This window comes from Mustela nivalis (genome assembly GCF_964662115.1).
Source record: "Mustela nivalis genome assembly, chromosome: 5".
In the NCBI taxonomy this organism is placed as follows: Eukaryota; Metazoa; Chordata; class Mammalia; order Carnivora; family Mustelidae; genus Mustela; species Mustela nivalis.
Window position 1 is genome coordinate 80,179,186 of NC_139024.1, and position 12,760 is coordinate 80,191,945.

Here is a 12,760-nt window from a genome sequence, read left to right on the forward strand (position 1 = left end):
GCCGAGTTAGTGGAGTTTTTTACTAAAATTCTTAAAATACAGAGATTCTTGGACCCCTCTAGAATTGGGAAGTGGGAGTAGATCACTGATAGATGATAGATTGTCTAGAAGTTACTCAGTGTGTGTTGAATACATTTCTCTGTGTATCTTCATTCACCATAATTTTTATTGAGCTTACATTCTGTCCTTTTACTTTGAAAACAGTAAATTTTTAAATTGCTGTCATTATTTAAATTTTCTGCTCCCCCCGCCCAAACCCCTAGTTGAGCTAGCAGTTTCCATTTGCATTCTCTTCATTCTGCCCTTTCCGATATCGATATTTTTAGACTCTGCAGGGCCTGTGGTGCCTCTGCTTATAAAAGGTGGCCTCTATTCCAGAGTCTTTTTTTTTTTTGGAACCTTCGTTATTCTAGAGTCTTCAGTGGCATTCAGGCCTATTGCCTTCTTATCTCATTCTGGGCAGAAGCAGCCTAGAAAATAATTATCTTATCTGATGAATCTTTTTTACAGTGTTTATGTATTAGCTGATCATACAGAATTTTTTAATTGTGTTTCCCATAAACCAGGAAAGAATGATGTCGTGTATGTGTCCTGTTTCCCTTTTCTCTGTATCTTTTCTTGTCTCTTTTCTATGTTACCAAGCCTTATGTCATCACACAGGAGTGTATTTTTGGTAAGTTCTCCTGATGGTGAAACCACAATTCCAGCATCATACCTATGTTTAGAGCTTAGTATTATTCAGTATATCATTTCTTCTACAGAGCTTACCTCACCTCATTCTGACATACTGTTGAATGACTTACAATCGGTGAAATTCTTCTGGAAGTAATCTGTAAAGTCTTTAATAACATCATCTACCCCCTTAGAGCCTTTAATAATACTACAGCTATTTGAGACAATCATGTTATTATGTTGAAAAATTTTAAGGAGAAAAGTTTGCTTTTAAATTTTGTATGTGTTCAATTGGACTAATTTGAATCATGTAGATATTACAGAAGAATGTGTCTGAATCCTGTCAATGAACTAAAAGGTTTCTTGTTTTCAGACTAGAAGAAATGGAAGAAAAATATCTAATGAGAGAATCAAAACCAGAAGATATACAGATGATTACAGAATTAAAAGCCATGCTTACAGAAAGAGACCAAGTCATAAAGAAACTAATTGTAAGATTTGGGGGTGGGAGGGATGTAACCATGTTAGTTACCATGTTTGCCAATCAACAGTCTATTGGCTAAGTATTAAGTAATGCTAAATGAAAATTGAAAGTATAAGATATGTGCATTGTGATTAAAAGTTTATTAAAAATGTTCATGAATAAGGATAAGAAACATAAAGTAATTTTAAATTTGGTATTACGTAAGAGGATTGTGCCTTGGCAACATACAGTTAATATGTTATTGAAGGTGTGTATTGTTCATGTAGAATTAGAATTAGATAGGAAGGAACACATGCACACATTAGCCTGCACTGTGTACTTCCAGCTAGTCGTATTATTTTACCCTGATCCAAGGAGATACTCCATGAGGAAAGGGATCCATTTTTCTTAGGGTTCTAACTAAGAGAAGATACAGACTCTCTCTTGAGAGTCTTTTTTTTTTTTTTTAAAGATTTTATTTATTTATTTGACAGAGACACACAGAGAGGGAACACAAGTAAGAACAGTGGGTGAGAGAGAAGCAGGCTCTCTGCTGGGGCTGTGGGGCTGAATCCCAGGGTCCTGGGATCATGACCTGAGCCAAAAGCAGACGCTTAATTACTGAGCCACCCAGCGCCCCTCTCTTGAGAATCTTGGTCCAATGAGGTGTTAGGGTCTCTGAGCAGTCCATTAGGGAAGGAAATACAGTTTTAACAATAAATAAACTGACTTCATTATTCTTCAAGAATGAGAAATACAGTCTATGGCCATACCACCCTGAATGCGTCTGACCTTGGAAGCTAAGCAGGGTGGGCCTGGTTAGTACTTGGATGGAAGAATAAGAAATATGCAAATGTCTTAATAACTCATAAAACATTTTAGAGTTTTCTAAAATTATATATCCTGATCAATACTTAAAATAATTTTTATAGTCACTAAAAAAAATTTTTTTTTTCAGGGTAAAACTAAACATAGAATGTTAATCACTCTACTGGTTCATTGATCTCTTCAACTAAAAACTATGGATGTTAGCATGCAAAGAGAGCCTAGAAGCATTTATTTCTGAAGTCTTTTCTTTAACTTTCTCTTTTTTGGCATTTAGGAAACTCATCCTGTTGGCTGGGACTATTAAGTTCCTGCTAAAAGCAGCCAGTTATCAATTGGGGTTCCTTATGGAACCCAGGAGTAGACATTGGCAGGATTTTCCAGGCATTGTGAACATGAGCACAGTCCTCATAGATTCCTCTGATTACCTTCTATTCCACACATGAAGTTAGCACAGGGATGAAATGTAATTTATTTCATCTATGCTAGAAATAGCTTTTCCAGTTCTTAGTGAACAGATGTTAAAGATCTCAGAGTTGTATTTTATCCTCACAACAGGATAGGCATTAGACTTCAAAGAATAAAGCAAACACAAAGCAACGTAGCTAGTTGGTGACAGATTAGAAATCCAGGTAAGGATTGTTCTACACTCTTCCTACTACACACCAATTCTGCAGACTCTGAAGCACATGGGCTGAGGTGGTGCAAATGACAGTGGTAACTAAGAAGGGGCTGAAGTATCTGGTTCTACTAGAGCATAGTCGTGCATTTCACACTCATGTGTTTACTTCTTACAGTCTGTTCAGTTGACACATGTTGGTGGTGAAGTAAAAGGCAGAGGATTTAACTGTATGTTGGTCACTTTTTCTCTGGTCAGTGATTAGAACTGCTGTAGTACAGTCAACCCTTGAACAGTGCAGGGGTTATGGGGCACCAACTCCCTGCATAGTTGAAAATCCACATATAACTTAACTGCCCGAAAACTGGATTACTAATAAACTACTGTTGACCGGAAGCCTTACTGATAACAAAGTCAATTAACACCTATTTTCTATATTATATGTATTATATACCATATTCTGACAGTAAAGTAAGCTGGAGAGAAGAATGTTATTAAAAAAACCATTAGACAAAAATAACATTTATAATACTTCATTCATCCAAAAAAAGAAAATCAGCATGTAGGTGGACCCACGCAGATCAAACTGTTGTTGTTCAAAAGTCAACACTGAGGTCTCAGAGAGGAGATTAGACAAGATCAAATGTATTCCAGTACTGAAGAATAATGATAATCAGTGTCACCTTTATAGAAACAACGAAACCATATACACAACTCCATGAATGTAAGTTAAGCTGCTCAAACTGCATAGTCAGCCCTTTGGAACAGAGAATAGGGCCAAAATATTTAGATCCATCTGGGGAAAAAAGTTATTAATGGGTAGAGAAGAACCCAAAGCATACGGTTTTGAAAACCTTCCCACCAGCTGTCATTAAGTCACTAGCAGTCAAGTCTAGAAATCTTTGATGAACGAGGTATATAAATCCTCACTCAGATTTTATAGTAAATTCTGAATGAAATGGCATTTAAACAGTGTTAAATTTTCAATAGAAAATGTCTAAGTGGTGTTTATAATTCTTTTGCTTAGGAGGATAATAAGTTTTATCAGCTGGAATTAGTCAATCGAGAAACTAACTTCAACAAAGTGTTTAACTCAAGCCCCACTGTTGGTGTTATTAATCCATTGACTAAGGTACGTGCTATAAACACTATGAAACAGGGATGTAGTTTAAAACTTGTTTAAAATTTTTAATATTCAGAGCAGTATAGGATAAACCTTCCAAATCTTAAATTTAGTATTTAGGATTAAAATCTATGAATTTTATGTATACATTTTCACAGAATGAGATTAATATTTTTTGTTGAGAATTCATACTCCTTAAGACATTATTGTAAAACCTTGGTTTCTGTCATTTGGTTTTTCACATCTCCAAAGAAAACTAACATCATTTTCTTGGTGTTCACTATCCTCTATGGGGTCCTGAAAGGTACTCTAGCCCTGTATTCCTAACAGCACTCCCTAACTTAAGGCCTGAGGCCTGCCATGTTAATGAGCCTTGTTGTCTACCAGTCTTTGGAGAAGTGCTTTACTTCTCTCAGTCTTAGTACATTTCTTGACACTTAAAATTGAAAATGGTCTATTCTGAGACTTTGTTACTCTCTCAGGACAGATAGAAGAGCATTATAGGCAAGTAAAATGGACATGGCTAAGTCTTACACATCTTTGTACCATAGCTTCCTATGGTATGGTAGGTATTCAGTTGCAAATTTCATCACATTTTCTGTAAGTGGCCACAAATAACTGAATAAAGCAAATAATGAATTAATTATGTATATTGGCTTTATAGGGATTACGTATCTTTATTTTTTTTAAGATTTTATTTATTTATTTGACAGAGAGAAATCACAAGTAGGCAGAGAGGCAGGCAGAGAGAGAGAGGAGGAAGCAGGCTCCCTACCAAGGAGAGAGCCCTATGCGGGGCTTGATCCCAGGACCCTGGGATTATGACCTGAGCCAAAGGCAGAGGCTTTAACCCTCTGAGCCACCCAGGTGCCCCAGGGATTACATATCTTTTGTCTGAAATCAGTAGTAGAAATAAAGTACTAGTGCTAAAGCTATTTTGGGATTCAGATTTAATTTGCCCCTTATGCCTAATTTCTATTGCGTCCTTAGCCAGAAATTTTTACTTTCAGTGCTCATAAAAACTTCTCTGTTAAGAACATCTTCCCTTCACAAATTAAACTGCTCCAAATTTTTAAGTAAGCCTTTAACATAGAATGACTTAAATGTTTTATGAAACGGAACGACTAAAGTAGGGATGCCTATAGCTGATTCTACAGAGCTTAAAATACTACCTGGCACATGGAAGGCTCTCATAATTGGTGAACGAATTAATAGAGTTAGTTTTTAAGTTCATATTTTAGGGTGAAATATGTTTTAAATTACAAAGCAAGATTACAAGACTTGATGAAACAAATAATAAGATGGAAATATTTTCTTTTTTTTAAAGATTTATTTGACAGCAAAAGAGAGAACACAGGCAGAGGGAGTGGGAGAGGGAGAAGAAGGCTTCCCGCCAAGCAGGGAGCCAGGTGCAGGGCTGGATCCGGGGACCCTGGGACCCTACATTCTGGGACCCTCATGACCGAAGCCAAAGGCAGATACTTAACAACTGAGCCACCCACGTGCCCCAATAAAATGAAAATGTTTCTAATATATTTTTTGGAATAAAATTTTTAGCTATAAAACCATTCCTGTAGAACTTTACCAACGAGACTTTTGTTTCCTTCAAATAGAAACTTACGGTAGGTTTATTTACACCCTCTAGTGACTAGAACAAGAAAATGCAAAAGATACATCCTTTCAATTCTGAGAGACTTCAGCTTTAATAATTGTGATTGTAGAAGACACTATTCTCCCCTTGTTTTTTCAGTTATGCAAAGTAGACCTTTTGTCAGAGACTGTGATTCACAGAATATGACATAGATAGAGAGGGCAATGTCTAGATAGTAAGATCATTACTTTGTAAATAAAGGAAAAAGGCCAATTAGGCTATTGGTTTTTTTTTAAACACTTGAATCATTTTGCGAAAAATATTTCATAAATTTAGTTAGCAGAAATTTAACTTGTAAAAGATGGTATTAAAAATGTCTTGCAAACCATTAAGTCTATTTTATTCACACCTCTAGAATCAATGAGCATTATCTTGCTGTACACAGTAAAATTTTACTTTTGCAAGACATTTTTAATACCATCTTTCACAAGTTTTAAAAGATTATGATCCAATTATTGATACCACCAATTAGGAAAAGAGACCTATTTATGCAGATTTAATTTTCTCTCTTCAAAAAGATGGTGCAGCAAATTTGAAACCAGTTACTTGAGTCAGCTTTTAGGTCTTAAGTAGGAATGTGGGGTATGTTTCAAACTACTTCTCCAAGTATTTTTCCATTCCCTTTTTTTTTCCAGGCAAGGAGTGCCTCCCTTTGACAGAAGGCTAAAGTTCACCGACCTCCCTTTTAAAACTGTTTAACTTTACAACCTTCTTCTCCTAATTTTAGCCTAAATCTGTTTAACCACATGGTATCTGCAAGACCTGCTCCTTTCCCCTTTCCTCTAAGTAGTCTTTTCCCTTTGACATTCTTTCCATCTCTTCCCCTCCCCGTGAACACCATTCTGTGTTTCTTTCTCATTCTTTCTGGCCCAGCAGCATGTCTGTCCTAAGGATTCCATGTAGATAAAGAACACCTCCAAGGATCCCCAGACCACACTTTGGGTAACACTGGTTCATTTTAACATCCAATTTAACATAAAGTTTCCAAAATCTACCCATGCCAAATTATATCTTCTACTATTCCTATTTTCTCATTTGTCCTTATGCAGGGACTATCCTCACATGTATTATTTTTAATGCAGCAAAAGAAGAAGAATGATAAGTCACCAACAAACAGGTTTGTGAGTGTTCCCAATCTAAGTGCTCTGGAATCTGGTGGAGTGGGCAATGGACATCCTAACCGCCTGGATCCCATTCCTAATTCTCCAGTCCACGATATTGAGTTCAACAGCAGCAAACCACTTCCACAGCCAGTGCCACCTAAAGAGCCCAAGACATTTTTGAGGTGAGCCCCGTCTCACCAGTGATTTTTTTCTTTTCTTTTTTACTTGAAAAATTTACCTTCTTACATTGCAGAAATTTGCTACTTTAAGACCAGCCTAGGAAAAGAAATATCACTGTGAAAGATTTTTAAAATTCATTTATCACTTCTCTAGAGAACTCCTTTTTGGCTCTGAAGATTTTTTTCTAATTTCTTGTCAATTTTTCTATATGCTGAAAGAGGTGCTAATGTAATTTGTATGCTTAGAATTTTGATATTTATTGATACCTGCTTCATTTTGATATTATAGCAAATTTTTCACTAATAATCCATCTTTATTACAGAACTTAAATTTTTTTTTTCTTACATATTTTTTTCACTTTCTTGTTTACCAGGCTTATTTACAAATATATATGCTTACTGCCAAAATAAAAAAATATGTAAGTTCTGGGAATTTAACAATAGATATAAGCAAAAAATAAATTTAGAAAATTTTTTTACAAGTGATATTCCAATTTGAAGTTAACCTCAGACTTAGTTAAATATATTAACAAGGAGAATTTAAATGAAATCCAATTGTTTATCCATTAAATAATGTCAAAGTATTGTTGTTTTAGGTTTGCCTTACTGTTACTGAGTCTGTGCTTCTTTAAATTTTTTAAATTTATTCCTACTAAGTCTCAGCAGTGTCACTAGTAATAATCTTACAGGTAGACACAATCTTTTTCTAGGGTAAGTGATGACATAGTTGATGACTAATTATTTTAAATAGAAAAAAGTAGGAAGAATAAAAATAGTCACATACACTTTTGAATGTGCCTCCTGCTAAATATTTTGTGTTGCTTATTTTCCCTTGTGCATGGGTATGTTCAGGTATCAGTAAGATGCATGTGCATGAGCTCAAGGAACTTGACCACTGGAGTTTCCATTACACATTGTTGCGTGCCTTGTAATTTCCCCCAAAGACGGTAGGGATTCTTTTATTTTCTCAACTAGCCCAAAGAATCTTTAGTTAGAATTAAGTATAAATGATATAACTTTGAAGATGGAGGGGAAATGGGCTTCATAAGGTACTCCTTTCGCCCTAGACTATTTATGGAATTATGAAAGTTTAATATAACTATACATGTAGTAAAAATACTATGCCATGGCTTAGTTAGTTATATTTGAGGGCACATCTGTAAAAAATCAAATGCTTGTGTCAGATTCTGAAATTTTAATTAAGTAAAAAGGTGCTGAAAAGAGGAATGTTACCTTGTTCTTATTTCTGATAGTTCCTCCTGAATTTTTTTATTCAAAGTTTTTTTCAGCTGTCTGATTTTTGTCTTTTTGTAACTTCTTGTAATTGTTTTGATGTGGCTCCTCCTTAACTGACTTCATCTGAGCTGCTGATGCACTCTCATGCTCTCATGGAGTGGAGAAACCAATCTAGTGTAGAGGGGTCTACAGAACACATCTAACACAGGGAACCAATTGTGGTCATCTACGCTGATGTTTTTTGTGCTTTTCCCTTCGTTTTGCAAAAACAGCTTAATGCTGGGTTACATGTCTCTCTTTTTTTATGAATTCAGTCCTCCTCAGAGTGAAGCTTCCCCGGTGGCTTCTCCAGATCCCCAGCGCCAGGAGTGGTTTGCCCGGTACTTCACATTCTGAAAGAATTGTGTTGGCAACAGCTAACACAATGTGTATGGACAATTACTAAAAGCATGACCTTATACAGACCATTACATGTACAGGCTTTCCTATGTCAAACACTGTGAATGAGAAAGTATTTGTCTTTCCAATTTGAAAATACTCTATTTCCTGTGATATTTATTGGAATCAGTCTACTATATTATGTGTGTAATTATAACAGTTATTTTTATTTGAAATGGAAGAGTCTTTAACCTTTGTAATTACTGCATAATAAATTTTGTTAGAACAAACAGTGCTTTTCATTTTTTTCTAGTAAGCTTGTTAGACTTTATAAATATTTTTAAATTCTAGATAAGATTTACTAAAAAGGTGTTTTCTAAAAAGTTTTACTGCATAATAAAATATTATTTGACTTTTATAATCATAACAAAATCAGGATAAATACAGGATAAATAATTTAATTTGTTCCATTATCATGTATAACTATAACTATAAGCTCTGTCCTCTAAATTTATAAGTCTATAATGAAAACACTTGTGGAAATTATAAACTTTCAGCTGTAAAAATACTGTTGACTTATTTATAGTGTATTTTGTTATTCTAATAGCTGAGGGTCTAGGACTTCTAATATAGTTAGTATCTATGATTAATATGATTTATGGCCAAAAGTTATTTGGTAAAGAGACAGGTCTGTCTTAATTTGTCTTAAAAGTTAGTGGGAGATGGGTTTTAAGGAGGGCATTTGATGTAATGAGTACGGGGTATTATATGCAACTGATGAATCATTAAACTCTACCCTGGAACTAATACACTATATGTTAATTAAATCTAAATTAAAATTTAGAAAGAAAAAAAAGTTTGTTACTGATATATCAACTACTATTCAACAACTAGTGCCAAATTTAGTTGATCATGCAGTGTAGATTTTAGAAGTATTTGGGTGAACAAGATGAATACAAACACCTGATCTATGAATGATTGTAACAATAAAGACCAGTTTTTTTAGTGGTTATTATGTGTCACTATGCTGAGGGGCATTAGAAAAACAAACCATTGTATATAAGTTTGCACAGTTGGCATATTCTTTTAAGTTATCCTGGGGGGGGGGAAGTATATAAAATACTTGCTGTGAATTTTTTCTTCAACTGAGACTGAATTTTCTTTTTTTTAAAGATTTTTAATTTTATTTATTTGATGGAGAGAGAGAGATCACAGGTAGGCAGAGAGGCAGGCAGAGGTGAAGGGGGAAGCAGGCTCCCTACTGAGCAGAGAGCCCAATGTGGGGCTCGATCCCAGGACCCTGAGACCATGACTTGAGCCGAAGGCAGAGGCTTAACCCACTGAGACACCCAGGCATCCCGAGACTGAATTTTCTAAGTGGTTATTTCTTATTTCAGAAAACAAATCTAGTTATTAGCACATATTCTCATCCCTGATTTTTATTTTACCTAATAATTTGGAGATTATTTACCAAGGATTTGATGATTAGTTCTCATGCAGGTGAATGACTTGACACAGACATACAGAGATGATGAACACCTGTCCTCAACAACTAACCACATACTTGCTGAAATAGCCAAGGGCCAAACTTTTTCAATATCAGAGCAATATCAGAAGGGACACAAGATTTATGGAGTGTACAGTGAGAAAAGAGAGAAGGAAGTGATTAATTCTACCTAGGTGGTGTCAGGGAAAGCTTGACATGGAAATGGTACCCAATTATAATTTTGAAGTATGGGTAGGAATTAACCAGACGAGGGACAGAGATGTTTGAGCCACAAACTGGAACAAGTATCAAGATAGAAGAGGTGAGCTACATCCAGAGAATTAAGGGCAATCCTATGGGATCAATGTGTAGGCTACAGAATATTGCCTACGACAGCAACAATTGCTAGAGCACCTAGCCTTTTATTAGAATTTAATATTTTTAACAGATTAACAACTCAAATGAAGAGTACAAATGTACAAGTAGTAAAGGTTAAAACCTATGCTCCATTATTCTACAAAGGGCCTGAGATGCTTAGTAAGGAATTCAGCTTGATCCTGTAGAATTTTGAGCAAGTAATAGCATGATCAGATTTAAAATTTTTAAATCACCATATGGCTGGAAAAAATAAAAACTACTTATATGCTGCCGATGAGAGACTCACTTTAGACCTAAAGATACATATAGACATTGAAAATGAAAGGATGGAAAAAAGATATTCCATGCAAGTGGAAGAAACATAAAACAGACCAGAGTAGCAATACGTATATCAGACAATAGACTTTAAAACAAAGACTATAACAAGAGATAATAAAAAAGGATATTACTTAATGATAGTCCAACAAAACATAGAATAACTATAAATAACTATGCACCCAATATTGAGCCTTTAAATCAAAACAAATATTAACAGACATAAAGGGAGAAACTGACAGTAACACAATCAATTAGAGAGGAATTTAACACCCTACTTATATCAGTGAATTCATAGATCAGGTAGAAAATCAATAAGGAAACCATGCCTTTGAATGACACATTAAACAAGATGGACTTAACAGATACATACAGAATATTACATCCAAAAATATCAGAATACACATTTTTTTCAAGTGTGTATGGAACATTCTCAGAATAGATCACATGTTAGGCCATAAAACAAATCACATAAATTTAAGATTAAAATCATACGATGTACCTTTTCTGGCCACAACAGTATGGAACTAGAAATCAAACACAAGAAAAAAACCCACAAACACATGGATGTTAAATAACATGTTATTGAACAACCAATAGATCAGCAAAGAAACCCAAATAAGAAATTAAAAAAATACATAGAGACAAAATAAAATTGTCCAAAATCTTTGGGGTGCAGGCAAAAGCAGTTCCAAGAGGGAAATTTAGACCCATGCAGGCTTAAATAAAAAAAAAAAAAATTCAAACAATCTAAACTTACACCTAAAGAAAATCGAAAAAGAAGAAGAAAAAAGTCCAAGGTTCGTTAAAAGAAATAATAAAAACCATAACACAAATAAATGAAAGAGATACACATACTCTCACATACCCACAACAGAAAAGATAAATGAAACCAAAAACTACTTCTTTTTCAAGATCAAAAGTCACATGCTAAAAACTAAAGATTTTTTTGAAAACTAAAGATTTTTTGAAAAAAGATTTTTTTTGAAAAAAGAAAATGGTAAACCTTCAGCCAGATTCCTCAAGAAAAAAAGAGAACCCAAATAAATCCAATAAAGAAAAAAAAAAAGAAAGAAAGAAGGAGAAAAAGCTGGCACCACAGAAATACAAAGAATTGTAAGCAAATAATTTTTAAAAATTCTCTGCCAACAAATTAGACAAACTGGAAGAAATGTATTCCTAGAAACACAATCTTTCTAAACTGAGCCAGGAATAAATCTGAACAGACCAATTACTACTAAAAAAATTGACTCAGTAACCAAAAAATTCCCAACAAGCAGAAGCCCAGGATCAGACAGCTTCACAGGTGAATTCTACCACACATTTAAAAGAACAGTTAACACCCATTCTTCTCAAACTACTACAAAAAAACTAGAAAGAAAAGCTTCCAAATACATTGTACAAGGCCAGCATTACCCTGATACCCAAACTAGACAAAGATACTATAAAAAAAAAAAAAAAAAAACTACAAGCCAATATCCTTGATGAACATAGATGCAAAAATCCTCAACAAAATTTGAGCAAACCAAATTCAACAATACATTTGTAAAAAAAAAAAAAAAAATTCATATACCATGATTAAGTAGGATTTATTCCAGGAATGCAAAAGTAGTTCAACATTAGCAAATCAATCAATGTGATACACTGCATTAACAATTCAAGGGATAAAGTTTCTATCATCTCAATAGATGAAGAGAAAGCATATGACAAATTACAACATCCACTCATGACAAAATCCCTCAACAAAGTAGGTTTAGAAGGGAACATGCCTCAAATGAATAAATACCATATATGAAAAACCCACGCTAACATCATATTCATCAGTGGACAAGGATGTCCACTTTTGCCACATTGATAAACTCTTGGAAGTCATAGCCATAGCAATCAAAGTAATAAAAAGGCATACAAATTGATACAATTCAGTCTTTGCACATGACATGATGCTATATATAGAAAATTCTAAAGACCCCCACCCAAAAAAGTTAGAATAATTGAATTCAACAAATTTGCAGGATAGAAAATACAAAGAAGTCTGTTGTTTCTATACCCTTATAAATAGCAGAAACAATTTTTAAAAATCCCATTTACAGTAGCAACATAATAAAATAGGGGCTTTATCACCAGCCTGGCTTGTTCCGTTGGTAAAGCATGTGACTTTTGATCTCGAGGTTGTGGGTTTGAGCCCCACATTGGGTATAGAGATTACTTAAAATCTTAAAAACAAAACAAAACCAAAAAACTAACTAACTATTCCAACCAAATAGGTGGAACAACTCTGTAAAATGCTGATGAAAGAAATTGAAGACAACACAAATAAATGGAAAGATATTCC

The 12,760-nt window shown here is 34.4% G+C and overlaps 1 protein-coding gene across 9 annotated transcripts in view; it reads left to right on the forward strand.

The window, feature by feature from the left end:
• The window catches only part of FAM184A (family with sequence similarity 184 member A), a 119,803-nt gene extending 111,264 nt beyond the window's left edge, over positions 1-8,539 (forward strand). For 5 of the 9 annotated variants that reach the window (XM_082731425.1, XM_082731419.1, XM_082731421.1 and 2 more), the window contains 4 exons: positions 1,046-1,163; positions 3,607-3,711; positions 6,436-6,638; positions 8,186-8,539. In XM_082731425.1, the coding sequence (XP_082587551.1) occupies positions 1,046-1,163; positions 3,607-3,711; positions 6,436-6,638; positions 8,186-8,267 (508 nt within the window). In that variant the 3' untranslated portion in view covers positions 8,268-8,539. Of the gene's footprint in view, positions 1-1,045; positions 1,164-3,606; positions 3,712-6,435; positions 6,639-7,487; positions 7,583-8,185 lie in introns of all 9 variants that reach the window. The other 4 variants (XR_014311976.1, XR_014311977.1, XM_082731422.1 and 1 more) reach the window with 4 other exon arrangements.
• Positions 8,540-12,760: the final 4,221 nt, after the last annotated feature.